Below are 21,715 nucleotides of genomic sequence, written 5' to 3' on the forward strand. Positions count from 1 at the left end.
CAACCAGCCCCCCTAAAGGACCCCACCCCCAAAGGCATCCAATCAAAATTTTGAGATAGCCATTTTGTTCAACATAGATAAAAGGTCCACATCTATGCTTTTGGTCATGCTATGATCCTCCATAATCCCTAGGGAAAAGGCTGTACGCTGTATCTGTATCGGACTTATTGATATCCCGCGTATCGGTATGGCCGTATTGTTATTTGGCGCATTGGTATTGGGAAGATATCGGGATTAGACATGTGTAATAGCTTATTCCAACGGAAATTAAATTTGATTGTTCTCTTTTTAAGTAACCAAAAAGATTGGAAGGCAGCTAGCCCCTAACCCTGAGAGTCCATCCCCCCTTAGTCCTCCCATCTCCATTTTTAAATAAACTTCTGGTTCAACGTAGCTGAAGAGTCCAATATCTTTGGTTTTGGTAATGACATGGCCCTCCATACACAGTTTTGCTTATTTTGGTGATACTTTTTTACAACCATCGATGGTTACTTTCTGAACGGCCTTCGTAGCTTGTCTTATAAAAGGTTGAGAGCGAAGACCGTTTTCATCAATGCAGGAAGGAGTGGGGAATAGTTTGCAAGGACACTCCTCGTGTGTTCCTCCTCTAACCCCCCTATTAAGCTACACAATTAAGTCACAAATATTAATACAACAAATTAGATTATTAGAGGCGCGGGTTTATTAGCAGAGCGTTTGGCTACGAGTTAGATTTTCTTGCATTCGAGTCTTGCTTGGGTGTTTCTTTTTTTCAATCATGAGTTTCACCTTCTATTCGACCCTATCCAAATAATTTCACCGTTTTTGTAAATGTGACACTCTCGTTTTATTTTGATTCAAAAGGAAATAGTGGTAATTTAATTAATGGTTTGCAATGACATTCTGATTATATTATTAAATTAATATCCCGAAGAATTGCTTAATTTTGTCAAAATCCTTAGGGGGGAGGAACAAAATTGGAGCCAATTTTCGAAAATCAGGTAAAATTTTAAGCCCCCTAATATGCTACACAATTAAGGTTCAAAAACTGACATAATATATTAGGTTATTAGAGACGTAGTTCTGTTAGTTCTGTGTTCGGTGCCGAACTAGAGTTTCTTGCGTTCGGTTCCTACTTGTTTTTTTTTTTCCTTGGCCACATTTAATTATTTAGCCTGTATTCAAATACTGATAGATTTTACTACCTACTACATAACTGTCTAATGCTGAAATTGATACTCTGATCAGGGCAAGTGACGTGACCTATCTAGTATTATATTATATATTTATAACATTAATACTTGAAAGTGTGACACACTTGAAAGGGTATAATTCAATCTAACGCGTTTAATTTTAGTTTAGTAGGCCTGAACAATTTTTGTAAGGTAAAAAAGCTAAAAAACAAAACACCATTGGTCAATTAGAACGAAATATAAGAAAATATTTTAAAAAGTGTGAAAATCTCTAGATTTCTAGCTGGGGGTGCGAATTAAATGCTCTGGTTCAAGCTTTGCTTGACTTGACCCTATACCCAAAATTTAGCAGGACCTTAATCTTTAACTGTTTTATCAAGGACGGCTTTCGGGGTTCTCGCGCTTTTTTAGAACTTGGTGTGGATGTTGAAATCAGTTTTGATAAAAGAAGACTATGTATATTCTCATGCTTAGAAAGACTGTATGCTCAGCCATATATTAAGTCCTAAGCAGACATCCACGGAGTTTTTTTCAAAAAATTTATTAAATCAAAGGGTTTGGAAACTGAAACACTTTTCTAAGTTTTAAAGTAATGCATAAATGTCCAATCTGAATTTTGTATCAAAGATAACAGCATAAAATGTCTCTTTGTTAATAAAAAACTATCGTAAGATAATGATAATTGGCAGTAAGACAAAATGTCCTTACATGTTGATCACTTCTAAGCTAATTCTAATGTTATTTTTGAATAAATATTTCTTGCTTAATTTTTGTCAAAATTGCAGCTTTTATGGGATGCATCGTTAGCAGCAAATAGCTCAGCTAGTGAAGATCAAAGGAATTTAGGTGTATTCAATAGAAGGTGGGAATGCGATCCTTTAGCGGTTTATCCTTGTGGAACGCTAGACACTAGTGCCATCTGTACTCTCGTTCACGAGAAATTTGTTTGTTACTGTACAGCCCCCTTTTATATATTGGATGAAGATACCGGATTATGTACATGTAAGTGATTTTTTTCTCTTTTAGTCAATCAGCACACAATTTATAATTAAAAAAAAAAACATACAACATGAAAATTTTTCGTCAATTACAGAAAAAAGAAGCTTCCATTTGTTCAAGTTTCTTTTAATTTTTATACTAATTTCAGTACATGACAATTAAAACTATAATGTATGATACAGCAAGAAAGAAATTATTTGCCGATGTCGCCTACAAAATAAGCTATACTTATGAATCGGATAGAAGATCGTAAAATGGACTAGAGAGACAAGATCAGCAGGCAATATTCTGAGAAATGAATAAAGGCTTTTAGTAGGGGATCACCACTCTTAGATAGTGAAAATGGTGAAGGAAGGAGTGCTTTCAACGTACAAAGGGCTTTATTTTGAAGACATCGAAGGGGCCTATTAGCAGATTTAAAAGTATCTAGATAAGAAATGGGACAATAATTAAATCAAAATGCATTAGAGTATAAGAAACTGACTTAAGGGCAGAGAAAAGGAGGAGATACCTTAGATACCGTAATAGTCCTTAATTACTTCCAAGCTGTACCCTTAGTCTATCGGGACGAAACATCCAAGGTCAAATTTTCATCAACTGTAAGACTTCAGCATTTACAAGATTCCTTGCTAGTAATGTTAACTAGTTCTTCGTTAAGATTGACAGCTATTTGATGAAATGGTGGAAGGCTATGATAAAGCCGGGAAAATATGTTGAAATGAGTCATTGATGGGTTTAGAACAATACAGTTGTCTGGAAATCACTGCAAAAGCTACATTAGACGATGAAAAATATTTCGTCTTACAAATGATTCATCTGTACCTGTGATGGAATTAGCCATATTGTTTGCAAATAGTTGAGAAAGTCTATCAACTATAATCGCTTTAAGAAGGTCATTGACGCATATTAGAGACAGAAATGGTCCAATAACTGAGCCCTGCGGTACTCCTAACATAAACTCTGCGGCATTCCTGGACATGGGTTTATACTGATCTTGTTCTGTTTCCATATACAATTTATTCCTGTCAGTGAGGTAAGACTGAATGACTAAGAGAACTCTGTTTCTTATTCTGCAGTTGTCAAGCTTACCCAGTAGAATTGCATGATAAATTGCATCAAATGTTTTCTTCACATCTAAAAATATTGAAGCTTGTATTTTGTCAGAGCCCATTGTATCATTTAAAATTTATAGTGAAGCCGGAATCGGACGTTCGGTAGAGTGCCTAACTTGCGTCTGAATTGATGAATGTTTTAAAAGTTAAAGACTTGATCGCAAAATTCTTGAATCGGCAACGCTCAATAATTTTCAATAACCATAGATAATAGAGATGGGGTAGTAGTTTGAAGACTGCATGGGGTCGATAACATTGTGGACCGTTTTAGCCCTTGGTGACATTAAAAAATTAGGAAGTACTCCGTCCTTTAATCGAGAACTCATGACATAAGCGATAATGCCGACATTGCGATCGTTGGTCTTCCTTATAAGGGATGTTTACGACCCTTCTAGACTTTTGGAGTGACGTTTTTTCATGCTTGCACAATTTTCAGCAGTTTATTTTTAGTGACTGGTGACAGAGGAGCTAGATGACGAAGATAAGTAGTTTTTGTAATCATCTGTACCGATAGTTGATTAGTCGTAAGCTTTTTGTGCAGTTGCTTCACCAGTGCATGCAAACGATTGGTTACGTGCGTTGGATACTTCTTGTTGCCATGTTAAATTTGTTTCATCTGATTCATCAAGGTCTCAGGAATATTGCTGGATTTTGTTTATTTAGGCACTCAGTTATTATGGTCCATGTCTTCTTTGGTGATCTTTCTGCTTTTAGAAGCTGTTCATGGTAATATGTCTTTCTTGAGCTGGGATGTCAATTTGTTTTTGTAGTTTTGCGTTTGGTACTAAACACCTTAGGACCATCAATATATTTCGTAAACAGCACTTTTTGTGCTAAATACTGGCAAGCAATCCTTGCGTGATCAATTGTTTTTTCGATATTGAACACCTACCAGAGGACCTTTTCAAAAAAGGGTAAGTAGAGTTAGGAGCACACAAGAACTCCTCAATAAATAGAGTAGCCATTGTGTCTGAGTCCATTTCTTCATAAGCTGAGTACCAATCGATACCAGCTAATATGGCACTCTTAAGTTTTTTTTACAGATTTATCAATAATATTGCTTCTTACTATCATATTCCTGCTTGATTTCCCAAGGATAATAGAAAATTCACCAAATGGGATAAAGTCATCCGAATTCAAGCATGACAATGTAACTCGAATACAAACTAAAACTCGTAATATGTTTCCTATAACTGAAGTAGACTATCAAAGAGTTCGTGGCAACGAACTAAGTAAGGAGCGACTCGGCTCAATAGGAAGAGAAACTCTAACGAACGGAATTTTGATACCAAAAGATACATCAAAAGAATCGGGGTTTTATGCTGGCTACAAAAATATAATTTTCAATAATTTTAATTTTACCCATCAATAGTTACGAGCCTGAGAAAATGTACCTGAGTTTTGGAAAAATGGGGACATACCCCCTAAAATTCATAGAATCTAAATGAAATTTACATCATCAGATTCAGCGTATCCGATAACTGTACTGTAAAAGTTCCAAGCACCAATCTAAAAAAAAGATGTGAAACTTTGTATTTCTTACCGGAAGAAAGATCACGGATGATTTTGTTTTTTCTTTCCCAGGGGTGATCGCATTGACCCAGTGGCTCTAGAATATCGTAAAAGGGCTCATTCAAACGGAAATTAAAAGTTCTAGTGCCCTTTTCAAGTTACCAAAAAATTGGATGGCAACTAAACCTCCTCTCACACCTCTTTGTGTCTCAAAATCTGCCGATCAAAATTTTGAGATAGCAATTTTTTCAGCATAGTTTGAAGACTGAATAACTATGCCTTTGGGGGTATCATGACCCTCCCACAGCCCCTGGTGATAGGTCTTAAGTTGCAAAGTTTGCCTATGGTTTACGTATAATATTTGTTTTTGGGTATATATTCATTTTTCATGAAGGGGTGAGGATATAAAATATATAAAAATAAAATATAATATAAAAAAATAAATATATAAAAAATAATATATATATATATATATATATATATATATATATATATATATATATATATATATATATATATATATATATATATATATATATATATATATATATATATATATATATATATATATATATATATATATATATATATATATATATACTAGCTGTTGGGGTGGTGCTTCGCGCCACCCCAACACCTATTTGGTGGGGCGCTTCGCGCGCGTAAGTCGTTACGCGCCATATTAGTTAAACGCCATTGTAGTTGTGTCCCTGTGTCCCACCTGTGAATATAGATTCTTCGCTGTCCAATTGTCGCTGCATATAAATACATTGTCAGGTTTACCGACCCTCGAACATGCAACTTACAATTGTCCATGGGAAAAACAATCAGTATTAAGATCTATACCACATTTTTCTAATGATTGACCTTGAGCTTTGTTAATGGTGATTGCAAATACTAATCGAATTGGGAATTGCAATCTTTTAAATTGAAAAAGCAGATCCGTTGGAATCATGGGAATGCGAGGAATAAGAAAGCCTCACCCTCATAAGGCCCTGTCAAGATTGTGGCCTCTATTAGGTTTTCCATTGTTTTTTTTTTTACGGCAAGTCGCGTGCCATTGCAAAGCTTTGGTGGGTTGATATTTCTTAAAAGTATTATTGGTACGCCTATTTTTAGTTGTAGCACGTGTGGTGGAAACCCTGAAGGATCTATGGAATTTAAAAATTCAGATGGATAATTAACCGCTTCATTTGGTTCCAAAACTGTGTCGACTGACTTGTAAAGGACTGCCTGGTCTCGAATCTTGGTCAAAACAATATTGTTGATTTCGTGGACGTCTATATTTTTAGGGGGGAGAATCGCTCTTTCACTTAGCCATTTATTATTTTTATAATTTTTTAGAATATTCAGAAATACTTTTTCAATCAATTCATTTTTGGACGTCACTAAATTACACTAAATTACTAAATTATCGGAAATGAAAGAATTCGCCAAACAGCTTCATTACTGCTTATGTATCTTCCAGCCTGATATCGTACGATTTCGTCGAAATCTTTGATTTCGGGCTGCAAGCCAAAAACTGCTATGTCACTGCCTTTGTTGACGTATTTACATATGTATTTGATTGCCTTTACGGAGTTACAGTATTCAACGTTTATGTGTGCATTAAATGTTTTTGATAATAATGGGGAATATGGAACAGCCCACTGGTTATCTAATTCGATGGTGGTACCGTTACGCTTCTTTATTATTGCTGTTTTACCGCCATCTTCAGTAGATCTTCTTCTATATTGTGGGTAACCATCATTGCCAGTAATTGTGTTTGATACTAAAAGTCGAGGATATTGCTTTGTGCACCTTCCTTTGGCCATGCATGGTGAATTTTCGTTCAGTGCACCGCAAGGTCTATGTATCATATTTTTTACAATAATATCATGTAACCCTTTATCGACATTTTTATCAGGTATTTCAGCGGAAATCACATCATCAATTTCGTTCGAAGTAACTTTTTTATGTAGCCAGATTAGTATATGTGCGTGTGGCAAACCTCGTTTTTGCCATTCCACTGAGTACATCCAGCATCGCACTGACCCAAACACTTCAAGTTTTACTATGTACTTTATCAGTGATTTCAACTTTTGCCGGAAGACACGGGCCGTAATGTCATGCCTATGAACCGCCGATTGTCCTTGATTGTAGGGCATCGTAGCATCGATGAGTTTCAGCAATTCTTAACAACTGAGCGTTTCGCTTATGAAGAATAATATCTCGAGGTAAAAACTGATCACCGACCATAACGATTGCCACTTCGTCGATAGTTGGAGCATTGTATCTACGCACATGTTGGCCAGGAGGCGTTTTGTCAACGGAAATAACAATTTTATGCTTATCAGTAGGCATCAAATCGATGGCTGTTTTGAACAGACGCACTAAATTATTATTTTCGTGGAAAAGATGTTGCAATTGGGAAACGATTGTCCTTTCAACGTTGGGAGAAAGTTCGCAACGTGCATTCAATTCAGAATTTCTATCACTGATGAAGTACAATTGTAAAAATTTATGATTCTCGCCTGAGAATGGTAGAAGGGACCCTGCTCTATGATAAATTTGCCCTTTTACTTTGAAAGTAGACATAAATTGATCTGGATTTTCGATTTGGGCTCCAAACGACGTCATTTGGAAACATGAGTTGTATTTTCTGATTTGTGACAAAAAACGCTTAGATTCTGACGTAGTTCCAGTAAGGAAAGTCTTCAATAGCTCTGGTGGTGTAGCCAATAGAGGAAGTTTAACTTTTCCTGAGGTGCAACACATTCCCATTGTTTCACCATTGAATTTCAAGGCCTTGCAATAGGGACAAATTTTAGACATTGTCCCGATTTGAACACATCTACTCAAGCTATAATCATCGACTGGGTTGTACCTGAATGCCAGGCGATAACTTTCAGGTTGCTCTGATTCCTCGGCACGCTTTCTTTTCTTACTTTCTCTATCAGCAGCAAGCCTGATTTCTTGCTGTTCTTGTGATTTCCTCGGCACGCTTTCTTTTTTCACTTTCTCTTTTAGCAGCAAGTCTGCTTCCGCGTTGCTCTGGTAGTTCCTCGGCATGCTTTCTGTTCTTTCTTTCTCTATCAGCCTCAAGCCTGTTTCCTTGCTGTTCTTTTGATTCCTCGGCACGCTTTCTGTTCTTTCTTTCTCTATCAGCCTCAAGCCTGTTTCCTTGCTGTTCTTTTGATTCCTCGGCACGCTTTCTGTTCTTTCTTTCTCTATCAGCCTCAAGCCTGTGTTCTTTCTTTCTCTATCAGCCTCAAGCCTGTTTCCTTGATGTTCTTTTGATTCCTCGGCACGCTTTCTTTTCTGACTTTCTCTATCAGCAGCAAGTTTTTGGCATAGACTCTTTGAGCATCTTCATCGGCTTTTGCCATTGTAAGTTCATCAGTCATTTTAAACTTAAACATTAATAGATTTCTACGTGAACATATGTCACCGTCAAAGCAAAAATGACGACAACTAATTTCATGACGTCAGTCAACACAGAAATTTCATGACGTCAGTCAACACAGAAACATGACGTCACCTGATCCACAGACAGACACACAGACAGACAACTTATTTATACTTCCTTTTCTCCTTCTGTCTCTCTCTTTTTTTTTTTTTTTTTTTTTTTTTTTTTTTTTTTTTCTTTTTTTTTTTTTTTGTGTTTGTGCTGTAGCATTGGTGATCTCTCTTTTCATGATATATATATATATATATATATATATATATATATATATATATATATATATATATATATATATATATATATATATATATATATATATATATATACTAGTTGGTGGGGCTAGTTGGTGGGGCGCTTCGCACCCCCCAAGCCCCCCCGCGCGCGTAAGTCGTTACGCGCCATATTAATTACGCGCCATTGTAGCTGTGTCCCTGTGTCCCACCTGTGAATAGAGATAGATATAAATATATGTTTTTAACTACGTCAAACATGCGAATATACAACATTCTTCGCTGTCCAATTGTCTGTGCATACAAATAGATTGTCAGGTTTACTGACTCTTGAACATGCAACATATAATTGTCCATGGGAAAAACAATCCGTATTCAGATCTATACCTCATTATTCTAATGATGTGTCCCTGTGTCCCGGTCGTCATTTATATTCCCTGTGTCCCGGTCGTCATTTGTGTCCCGGTGTCCCAGTTTGTAATTTCTCTTTGAGTGTCCCGGTCGTCATTTATATTCCCTGTGTCCCGGTATCCCGGTCGTCATTTGTGTCCCGGTGTCCCGGTCTGTAATTTCTATTCGAACAATCCCTGTGTCCCGGTTGTGATTTATATATCCCGCCTGTGCCCCCGGCGTCCCCGTTGTAGTTGTGTCCCTGTGTCCCGGTCGTCATTTATATTCCCTGTGTCCCGGTCGTGATTTGTGTCCGGGTGTCCCAGTCTGTAATTTCTCTTTGAGGTTCCCGGTCGTCACTTATATTCCCTCTGTCTCGGTCGTCATTTGTGTCCCGGTCTGTAATTTCTCTTTGAGTGTTTTTTCTTTTTAATTTTTTTTTAGTTTTTTACCTTTTTTCTTTTTTCAGTTTTCTTTTTCTTCTTTATTTTTCAGCGTCACTATGACGAACCTTTGTTTTTTTAACTTAAATCTGGTAGGCATTGATGACCTTATCCAAGTCAAAATCCCAAACCCAATCATCATCGCTATCATTTTCAGTTTTGATATATTTTGACTCTCGCTGTCCAGGTGGATTTTCATCTAACTGCGCGGTTTTGCGTTCTTTAGCCGCAAGCCTGTTTTCTTGCTGTTCTTGTGATTCCCCGGCACGCTTTCTTTTCTTACTTTCTCTATCAGCTGCAAGCCTGTTTTCTTGCTGTTCTTGTGATTCCTTGGAACGCTTTCTTTTCTTACTTTCTCTATCAGCAGCAAGTTTTTTGGCATAAACTCTTTGAGCAGCTTCCTCGGCTGTTGCCATTGTAGGTTCTTCAGTCATTTTACAATTAAACATTTTTCCGTGAACAAATGTCTTAAATACCATTAATGACGTCACCGTCAAAGCAAAAATGACGACAACTAATTTCATGACGTCAGTCAACACAGAAACATGACGTCACATGATCCACAGACAGACACACAGACAGAATAATAGACTACGTAAACAGGAGGATTTCTGGATCCATACTCTTGGTACAGCTTATCCTTTTGGGCTAAATGATCGTGTAGCAAAATATGGTGACATGTCTCATGTTGTTGTTAAATGTATTGATGGTTTTATGGACCATCCTTCTTTTACTTGTCCTACTAAACGTAAAAAACGATCGAGAGGACATAGGAAAAATAATAGAAAAAATGAATTAGATGTACATATGCTTTCTATAGATCTATGCCAGCTGCTTGAATCTAGGGGTATGATTTATGTAATAAAGTGTCTAGATAATTTATCCAAGAGGAATTTAATCAAACTTTTCTGGATTGTTAAGAATAATACAGCTCTTGATTATAATTTTAAAGTAACATGTGATACAATTTGCATTCTAACTAAAACGAAATTTATTTCAAAAAAGAAAAAGTTCGATAAGATTAGTAATAAGGATAACAGATTATATTTACCTATTAATTTTACTTGTAAGCAGATTGAAGATATTAATTTACCAGAAATTTTAAATCAGCGGCATGTGAAACAGGCCCTTCCTAGTAATTTAAATTATAATGTTAGTCCAGTTTTAACTTATAAATTTTCAAAAACTATTGGGCAAACTATTTTTAATTATAATTTAATACTAAAAAAACTAGATAGCGATATAAATTGGAAACCGGTTTGTAATTGTAAGCAACTTGGTCCATTTTTAAATCCTACTTACAAACATGTTATAACAGGGGACTTGTCAATAATAAAGCAAGATGATCTTCAAATTATAATGAATAAAGGGGCTAATTCCCGTCTTTCTCATCATCTGAAACCATCGAGTGTTCTTGATGGCTTGGAAAATGATTTTGATTTATTTATTGATAAGTGGTGTAAGAAAGAGAATAAAAATAAAGAGAGTTTTCAAAGTTGGAAGAATTTAATTATTAGTAGAGTAAGAAATAAAATATATTCTAACTTAAAAAATAATAACACTAAATCATTATTTTATAATGCGAAGATTAAACAAGCAATTGCTAATCTAAAGAATGAATTTGTAATTGTGCCAGTGGATAAAGCTAATAATACTTTTGCCATAATTTGTCAGAAGCTGTATTGTGATATCTTAAAAAGGGAGTTATGCACAACTAAAGTTTATGAAAAGGTAAATATAGAGGATGAGAATTTAATTGAAAAGACTGAAGAAATACTTTTTAAAAATTTTAATATTAAAATAAATGAAAATGATAAAAAGTTCCCTTTCCTATATTGGACTGTAAAATTTCATAAGAATCCCCCTAAACCACGGTTTATTGCTGGAGCAGCTAAATGTCCAACCCGCATTGCTGCTACTGACCTCTCTTTAATTTTAAAGGAAATTGTAAATAAACTTAAAACCTATTGTTATGGTATTAAAAAATTTTCGAATTTTAATCCATATTGGAGTGTTAATAATTCACTGCAGGTGATAGATTCTTTAACAATGGTTTCAGCTAAAAGAATTGAGTCTTTCGATTTTGCGACAATGTATACTAATTTATCACTTAATTTAGTGTTTGATAATTTAAAAACTGTTATAAAGAAATCTTTCCTCTTATCTAGTAAAAGGTTCTTAAAAATAGACAGTTATAATAAAAAAGCCATATGGACAAACTGCTTTAATACTACAGTTAACTTGAGATGTTACAGCTTGGATATGATTTTTGAGCTATTGGAATTTGTTTTATACAATACTTATGTAAGATTTGGGGGTGATTTGTACAAGCAAATTATGGGAATTCCCATGGGGGGGAATGCCAGCCCATTTATAGCTGACTTGTTTTTAAGTCAACTAGAATATAAATATATGATGGATAAGAATAATCCAATTAATTTAAAACATGCTTTGTCAAATAATAAAAGATATTTAGATGATATTTTGGTTTTAAATTGTAAGGATTTCATTGATATTTCTAAAAATATATATCCATCAGAGCTTATTCTTGAGCCTAGTCATGGCGCTGGTCATGAAGATCATTTCTTAGATTTAAATATTAATATTTGTGATAATAATAAATTAAGTTTTAAAATGTATAATAAAATGGATGATTTTGATTTTGAAGTGATTAGTTTCCCATTCCCTGAAAGTAATATACACTCAAATATCACATATTCAGCGTTTTTCTCACAGTTACTTCGTTATGCAAGGATTTGTAGTAATTATATTGATTTTAAAAATAGATGTAAAATCTTAAGCCAAAAATTGATATCAAGAGGTTTTTCTGCAAATAAATTAACTTGGCAATTTAAAAAATTTAGTTTTCATTATAACGAACTTTTAAATGAATATCAAAAGAATTATCTAGAAATACTTAAAGAAATTTTTAACTAATTTCGGAGGTTCGAGAAATGTTGTCACAGCGCCATTTATTTTGAATTGTGTTTCTAATTGAGCGGATTTTTAAAAAAATTAGCCACATGGTAAAGATGAATTCTATAATTGTTTAGTTCATTCAGGTTTTTTGCAATGTGTTAATATTTGTGATTTGGTAAAATTTATAATATTAAGTTTACCTATTGTTGCTAAAGGGAGGGATATATTAACAAGATAAGCTTGTTTTGGTTTTACTTGGTTGTTTTACATTTGCTGATTTTTTTCATAGGCATGTATTTTGGGGGTGATACCTGACGCGGGGATGCCATGGATATTCTGTGGTAGCCACAACACTGTGCTGGGTAGAGAATTTAGAGTGGCGAAACCCTATATAGGCCAGTGTATTCTCCTGATGAGCCCTTATGTTGGGTGTTGCCTCTGAATTATTTGTCTATATTATTTTTTCTATTGTTCGGTAAATGACGACTTATACTTATTGACGACATGACTGCCTGTCCATGGATTATTCTTTATGGTTGATTGTGTGTGGCTATGCTGTTTGACCTATGTGATTTTATGGATGAGTAGCGTTAAGGCCTCATTCAAGTGCTGGTCTATATTAATCACCAATTTAGGAAAACAGTCTTCCTTTTCTCCTTCTGTCTCTTTTTTTTTTCTTTTTGTGTTTGTGCTGTAGCATTGGTGATTTCTCTTTTTATGATATATATATATATATATATATATATATATATATATATATATATATATATAAATAAGTTATCTGTGTGTGTGTGTGTGTGTGTGTGTGTGTGTGTGTGTGTGTGTGTGTGTGTGTGTGTGTGTGTGTGTCTGTAGAGTGACGTCATGTTCGTGTGTCGACTGACGTCATGTTTTCGACTGACGAAATTACAGACCGGGACATCGGGACACAAATGACGACCAGGACACCGGGACATAGGGAATATGAATGACGATCGGGACACTCAAAGAGAAAGCGACCGGGACACAAGGAATGTTCGATTAGCAATCACAATCAACAAAGCACCGGGACACAAATGACGACCGGGACACAGGGAGTATAAATGACGACCAGGACATAAGTAAAAAAAAAAACTAAAAAAACTAAAAAAAGGTAAAAACTACAAAAATAAAAAGAAAAAAAACTAAAAACTAATAAAAAAGCTAAAAAACTAAAAAAAACTAAAAAAAAAGAAGAAAACCAAAAATAAAAAAATAAAAATAAAAAAACTAAAAAGATAAAAACTACAAAAAAAAAACTAAAAAGAAAAAGAAAAAAACTAAAAAAAACCTAAAAAAAAAGTAAAAACCAAGAAAAACTAAAAAGAAAAAAGGGGAAAAACAAAAAATTTATTTCATTATATACCAATTCAAAAACGAATATTTATACAGACCGGGACACAATTGACGACCGGGACACAGGGACACAGCCACAACGGGGACGCCGGAGGGCACGGGGGGATATATAAATGACGACGGGGACACAGGGAATGTTCGATTAGCAATCACCATCAACAAAGCTCAAGGAAAATCATTAGAATCATGAGGTATAACTAAAAAAACTAAAAAAGGTAAAAACTAAAAACTAAAAAAAAAGACCAATTCAAAAACGAATGTATATACAGACAAGGACACCGGGACACAAATGACGACCGGGACACCGGGACACAAGGAATATAAATGAAGACCGGGACACTCAAAGAGAAATTACAGACTGGGACACCGGGACACAAATGACGACCGGGAAACAGGAAATATAAATGACGACCGGTATACAGGGACACAACTACAACGGGGACGCCGGGGGGCACAGGGGGATATATAAATGACGACGGCGACACAGGGATTGGTCGATTAGCAATCACCATCAACAAAGTTTAAGGGCAATCATTAGAATCATGAGGTATAGATCTGAATACGGATTGTTTTCCCATGCACAATTATACTTTGCATGTTCAAGAGTCGGTAAAACTGACAATCTATTTATATGCACAGACAATGGGACAGCGAAGAATATTGTATATTCGCAAGTTTTACGTAGTATATATATATATATATATATATATATACTAGCTGTTGGGGTGGCGCTTCGCGCCACCCCAACACCTAGTTGGTGGGGGCGCTTCGCGCCCCCCCCCAACTAGGTTACGCGCCATTGTAGGTTTACGCGCCCCCCCCGCGCCATAATAGTTACGCGCCATTGTAGTTGTGTCCCTATGTCCCACCTGTGAATATAGATATATATATATATATATATATATATATATATATATATATATATATATATATATATATATATATATATATATATATATATATATATATATATATATATATATATATATATATATATATATATATATATATATATATATGGTTTTAACTACGTAAAACTTGCGAATATACAACATTCTTTGCTGTCCCATTGTCTTTGCATATAAATAGATTGTCAGGTTTACCGACTCTTGAACATGCAACATATAATGGTCCATGGGAAAACAATCTGTATTCAGATCTATACCTCATGATTCTAATGATTGCCCTTGAGCTTTGTTGATGGTGATTGCTAATCAACCATTCCCTGTCCCGGTGTCCCGGTCGTCATTTACATCCCCCTGTTTCCCCCGGTGTCCCCGTTGTAGTTGTGTCCCTGTGTCCCGGTCGTCATTTATATTCCCTGTGTCCCGGTCGTCATTTGTATCCCGGTGTCCCGGTCTGTATATACATTCGTTTTTTAGTTTTGTTTTTCTCCTTTATTTTTTTCCTTTTTTTTTCTTTTTTAGCTCATTTAGATTTTTAGATTTTTTAGTTTTTTTATTAGTTTTTAGTTTTTTTTTCTTTTTAGTTTTTTTGTCCCGGTCGTCATTTATATCCCCCTGTTTCCCCCGGTGTCCCCGTTGTAGTTGTGTCCCTGTGTCCCGGTCGTCATTTATATTCCCTGTGTCCCGGTCGTCATTTGTATCCCGGTGTACCGGTCTGTATATACATTCGTTTTTTAGTTTTGTTTTTCTCCTTTATTTTTTTCCTTTTTTTTCTTTTTTAGTTTATTTAGATTTTTAGATTTTTTAGTTTTTTTATTAGTTTTTAGTTTTTTTTTCTTTTTAGTTTTTTTGTAGTTTTTACCTTCTTTTTAGTTTTGTTAATTTTTTTTTTACTTATGTCCTGGTCGTCATTTATACTCCCTGTGTCCCGGTGCTTTTTTGATTGCTAATCGAACATTCCTTTTGTCCTGGTCGCTTTCTCTTTGAGTGTCGTCATTTATTTTTTTCTTTTTTAGTTCTTTTAGTTTTTACCTTTTTTAGTTTTTTTAGTTTTTTAGATGAAAATTTTTTTTAGTTTTTTCCTTTTTTTCTTTTTAGTTTTTTATTGGTTTTTACCTTTATGTTAGCTTATTTTTCAGTTTTTTCCTTTTTTTTAGTTTTTTCCTTTTTTTAGTTTTTTTTATTTTTTATTTTTTTTAGTTTTTTACCTTTTTTTAGTTTTTTTAGTTTTTTTAGTTTTTTTAATTTTTTAGCTTTTTTACTTTTTTTATTAGTTTTTAGTTTTTTTGTAGTTTTTGCCTTTTTTTAGTTTTTTCAGTTTTTTTTTTAGTTTTTTATTGGTTTTTACCTTTATTTTAGCTTATTTTTCAGTTTTTTCCTTTTTTTTAGTTTTTAGTTTTTTTAGTTTTTTACCTTTTTTTAGTTTTTTTAGTTTTTTTAGTTTTTTAGCTTTTTTATTTTTTTTATTAGTTTTTAGTTTTTTTGTAGTTTTTGCCTTTTTTTTAGTTTTTTTAGTTTTTTAGCTTTTTTATTAGTTTTTAGTTTTTTTTGTAGTTTTTGCCTTTTTTTAGTTTTTTTAGTTTTTTAGCTTTTTTATTTTTTTTTATTAGTTTTTAGTTTTTTTTGTAGTTTTTGCCTTTTTTTAGTTTTTTCAGTTTTGACGTCACCTGATCCAGTTTTTTCAGGTGACGTCACCTGATCCACGATCCACAGATCCACAGACAACTTATTTTTATATATATAGATAGTTTTTTTTTTTTACTTATGTCCTGGTCGTCATTTATACTCCCTGTGTCCCGTTGCTTTGTTGATTGCTAATCGAACATTCCTTTTGTCCTGGTCGCTTTCTCTTTGAGTGTCGTCATTTATTTTTTTCTTTTTTAGTTCTTTTAGTTTTTACCTTTTTTAGTTTTTTTTAGTTTTTTACATGAAATTTTTTTTTAGTTTTTTCCTTTTTTTTCTTTTTAGTTTTTTATTGGTTTTTACCTTTATTTTAGCTTATTTTTCAGTTTTTTCCTTTTTTTTAGTTTTTTTTTTATTTTTTATTTTTTTTAGTTTTTTACCTTTTTTTAGTTTTTTTAGTTTTTTTAGTTTTTTAGCTTTTTTACTTTTTTTATTAGTTTTTAGTTTTTTTTTGTAGTTTTTGCCTTTTTTTAGTTTTTTCAGTTTTTTTTTTAGTTTTTTATTGGTTTTTACCTTTATTTTAGCTTATTTTTCAGTTTTTTCCTTTTTTTTAGTTTTTTTTTAGTTTTTAGTTTTTTTAGTTTTTTACCTTTTTTTAGTTTTTTTAGTTTTTTTAGTTTTTTAGCTTTTTTATTTTTTTTATTAGTTTTTAGTTTTTTTTGTAGTTCTTGCCTTTTTTTAGTTTTTTTAGTTTTTTAGCTTTTTTATTAGTTTTTAGTTTTTTTTGTAGTTTTTGCCTTTTTTTAGTTTGTTTAGTTTTTTAGCTTTTTTATTTTTTTTATTAGTTTTTAGTTTTTTTTGTAGTTTTTGCCTTTTTTTAGTTTTTTCAGTTTTGACGTCACCTGATCCAGTTTTTTCAGGTGACGTCACCTGATCCATCCACAGACAGACAGACAACTTATTTTTATATATATAGATATATATATATATATATATATATATATATATATATATATATATATATATATATATATATATATATATATATATATATATATATATATATATATATATATATATATATATATATATATATATATATATATATATATATATATATATATATATATATATATATATATATATATATATATATATATATATATATATATATATATATATATATATATATATATATATATATATATATATATATATATATATATATATATATATATATATATATATATATATATATATATATATATATATATATATATATATATATATATATATATATATATATATATATATATATATATATATATATATATATATATATATTCACATCTGGGACACACGGACACAACTACAATGGCGTGTAACTAATGTAGCGCGTAACGACATACGCGCGCGGGCGGGGTGGCTTGGGGGGGGCGCGAAGCGCCCCCACCAATTAGGTGTTGGGGTGGCGCCAAGCGCCACCCCTACAGTTAGTATATATATAAATAAGTTGTTTGTTTGTGTGTCTGTCTGTCGACTGACGTCGTGTTTGTCCACATATGACGTCTGAATTATTTCATCATATACCAATTCAAAACCGCAAGTATTCAGGCCCAAGTAGCTGAGTTGGTAAAGCGTTATGTTCCAGTTTCTAGGTCCGAGAGGTTCCAGGTTCAAACCTTGGCTTTAGCATTAATAAAAAAGAAGCAAAAAAACTAAAAAAGGTAAAAACTACAAAAACAAAAAGAAAATACTAAAAAAACTAAAAACTAAAAAAGAACAAAAACCTAAAAAAAACTTAAAAAGGTAAAAACTACAATAAAAAAACTAAAAAAAATAAATAAAAACTAATAAAAAAACTAAAAAAAACTAAAAAACTAAAAACTGAAAAAGAAAAAAAACTAAAAAAAGGAAAAACTGAAAAATAAAGGAGAAAAAGAAAACTACAAAAATAAAAATGAAAAAAACTGAAAAAGGTAAAAAAAAGCAGACTGGGACACCGGGACACAAATGACGACAGGGATACAGGGACACAACTACAACGGGGACGCCGGGGGGCACAGGGGAATATATATAAATGACGGTCCGAGAGGTTCCAGGTTCGAGCCTTGGCTTTAGCATTAATACAAAATAATAAAAAAATTAAAAAAGGTAAAAACTACAAAAAGAACTAAAAAGAAAATACCAAAAAAAACAAGAAAGCTAGAAAACCAAAAAAAAACTAAAAAAAGGTAAAAAAGTAAAAACAAAAAAAGAAAAAAACTAAAAAAAAGGTAAAAACTACGAAAAAAACTAATAAAAAACTAAAAAACTAAGAAGAACTAAAAACTGAAAAAGAAAAAAAACTAAAAAAAGAAAAAAAAACCTGAAAAATAAAGGAGAAAAAGAAAACTAAAAAAAATAAAAATAAAAATAAAAAAGGTAAAAACTACAAAAAAACTAAAAAGAAAAAGATAAAAACTAAAAAAGCTAAAAAAAAGGTAAAAACCAAAAAAAAAGAAAAAAAGACTGACGACATGTTAGCGTGTCGACTGACGTCATGTTTGTCGACTGATGTCATTATAAGGATTGAGCTGTATGTCGTCATGAAGTTGTTTGTCGACTGACGAAATTACAGACTGGGACACAAATGACGACCGGGACACAGGGAATATAAATGACGACCTGGACACTCAAAGAGATACTACAGACTGGAACACCGGGATACAAATGACGACCGGGACACTGGGAATATAAATGACGACTGGGACACAGGGACACAACTACAACAGGGACGCCGGGGGGCACAGGGATATATAAATGACGATGGGGACACAGGGAATTTTTGATTAGTAATCACCATCAACAAAGCTCAAGGGCAATCATTAGAATAATGAGGTATAGATCTGAATACGGATTGTTTTTCCAAGACAATGGGACAGCGAAGAAGTTTGTATATTTGCAAGTTTTACGTTATATATATACGTATATATATATATATATATATATATATATATATATATATATATATATATATATATATATATATATATATATATATATATATATATATATACTAGCTGTTGGGGTGGTGCTTCGCGCCACCCCAACACCTAGTTGGTGGGGGCGCCTCGCGCCCCCCCAAGCCCCCCCGCGCGCGTAAGTCGTTACGCGCCATATTAGTTACGCGCCATTGTAGTTGTGTCCCTATGTCCCACCTGTGAATATAGATATATATATATATATATATATATATATATATCTATCTATATATATAAAAATAAGTTGTCTGTCTGTGGATGGATGGATGGATGGATCAGGTGACGTCACCTGAAAAAACTGGATCAGGTGACGTCAAAACTGAAAAAACTAAAAAAAGGCAAAAACTACAAAAAAACTAAAAACTAATAAAAAAAATAAAAAAGCTAAAAAACTAAAAAAACTATAAAGGTAAAAACCAATAAAAAACTAAAAAAAAACTGAAAAAACTAAAAAAAGGCAAAAACTACAAAAAAAAACTAAAAACTAATAAAAAAAGTAAAAAAGCTAAAAAACTAAAAAAACTAAAAAAACTAAAAAAAGGTAAAAAACTAAAAAAAATAAAAAATAAAAAAAAACTAAAAAAAAGGAAAAAACTTAAAAATAAGCTAAAATAAAGGTAAAAACCAATAAAAAACTAAAAAAAAAAAGGAAAAAACTAATAAATGACGACACTCAAAGAGAAAGCGACCAGGACAAAAGGAATGTTCGATTAGCACCGGGACACAGGGAGTATAAATGACGACCAGGACACAAGTAAAAAAAAAAATTAACAAAACTAAAAAGAAGGTAAAAACTACAAAAAATCTAAAAAGAAAAAAAACTAAAAACTAATAAAAAAACTAAAAAATCTAAAAATCTAAATAAACTAAAAAAGAAAAAAAAGGAAAAAAATAAAGGAGAAAAACAAAACTAAAAAACGAATGTATATACAGACCGGTACACCGGGATACAAATGACGACCGGGACACAGGGAATATAAATGACGACCGGGACACAGGGCCACAACTACAACGGGGACACCGGGGGAAACAGGGGGATATAAATGACGACCGGGACAAAAAAACTAAAAAGAAAAAAAAACTAAAAACTAATAAAAAAACTAAAAAATCTAAAAATCTAAATAAGCTAAAAAAGAAAAAAAAAGGAAAAAAATAAAGGAGAAAAAATAAACTAAAAAACGAATGTATATACAGACCGGGACACCGGGATACAAATGACGACCGGGACCCGGGACACAGGGAATATAAATGACGACCGGGACACAGGGACACAACTACAACGGGGACACCGGGGGAAACAGGGGGATGTAAATGACGACCGGGACACCGGGACAGGGAATGGTCGATTAGCAATCACCATCAACAAAGCTCAAGGGCAATAATTAGAATCATGAGGTATAGATCTGAATACAGATTGTTTTCCCATGGACCATTATATGTTGCATGTTCAAGAGTCGGTAAACCTGACAATCTATTTATATGCAAAGACAATGGGACAGCAAAGAATGTTGTATATTCGCAAGTTTTACGTAGTTAAAACCATATATATATATCTATCTATATTCACAGGTGGGACATAGGGACACAACTACAATGGCGCGAAACTATTATGGCGCGTAACGACTTACGCGCGCGGGGGGGGCTTGGGGGGTGGCGCGAAGCGCCCCCACCAACTAGGTGTTGGGGTGGCGCGAAGCAAAAAACTTGCCAAAAAACTTGCTGCTGATAGAGAAAGTCAGAAAAGAAAGCGTGCCGAGGAACTATCAGCAGCAAGTTTTTTGGCATAGACTCTTTGAGCATCTTCATCAGTCATTGTAAACTTAAACATTAATAGATTTCTACGTGAACATATGTCTTATATAACTTGAATGACGTCACCGTCAAAGCAAAAATGACGACAACTAATTTCATGACGTCAGCCGACACAGAAACATGACGTCACCTGACAACTAATTTCATGACGTCAGCCGACACAGAAACATGACGTCACCTGATCCACAGATCCACAGACAGACAACTTATTTTTATATATATAGAAGATATATATACATATATATATATATATATATATATATATATATATATATATATATATATATATATACACGTATATGTAGGCATAACGAAATATTCACTCGAAATATTCGCCTAGCGTGTGATGCATAAAAGTTCCTTCAAAATATAAATAATAATGAATAAAAAAGGAATTTGGTCCGCTTCCAGTACAACATAAACCCCCCTCTCCCTCCCCCTTATCTTTGTTTTGTTTTAATTTGAATCTATATATTTGATTGTTTTGATTCCACCCTCAAGTATATTTCACTGTTAACTAATATGTTCTTCTCTTTTTTCATATTGGCTTTAATATTATCTTCCATACGAGGTTTGTTCAAAATTCTTTTTTTTATTCACATGTTTAAAGCCAGATGCAGTCTTTAAGAGAATAACAAAATAACCTTTAAGAATAATTACCCTGGTTTAACATTTGAACTACCTAAGGCATCAAGATTGAGAAATTAGATAAAAAAAATTCAAACCTGTAAACTTGTCTGAGCATTTTGAGTTGAT

General features: G+C 33.1%; 1 protein-coding gene across 1 annotated transcript in view; it reads left to right on the forward strand.

The window, feature by feature from the left end:
- Positions 1-21,715, forward strand: part of LOC136039462 (uncharacterized) — a 72,800-nt gene that overhangs the window by 17,949 nt on the left and 33,136 nt on the right. Inside the window, exon 2 of the mRNA XM_065723227.1 lies at positions 1,958-2,174. Coding sequence (XP_065579299.1) covers positions 1,958-2,174 — 217 coding nt within the window. The remainder of the gene's footprint in view (positions 1-1,957; positions 2,175-21,715) is intronic.

The sequence above is a fragment of the Artemia franciscana genome, chromosome 19 (genome assembly GCF_032884065.1).
Source record: "Artemia franciscana chromosome 19, ASM3288406v1, whole genome shotgun sequence".
Lineage (NCBI taxonomy): Eukaryota > Metazoa > Arthropoda > Branchiopoda > Anostraca > Artemiidae > Artemia > Artemia franciscana.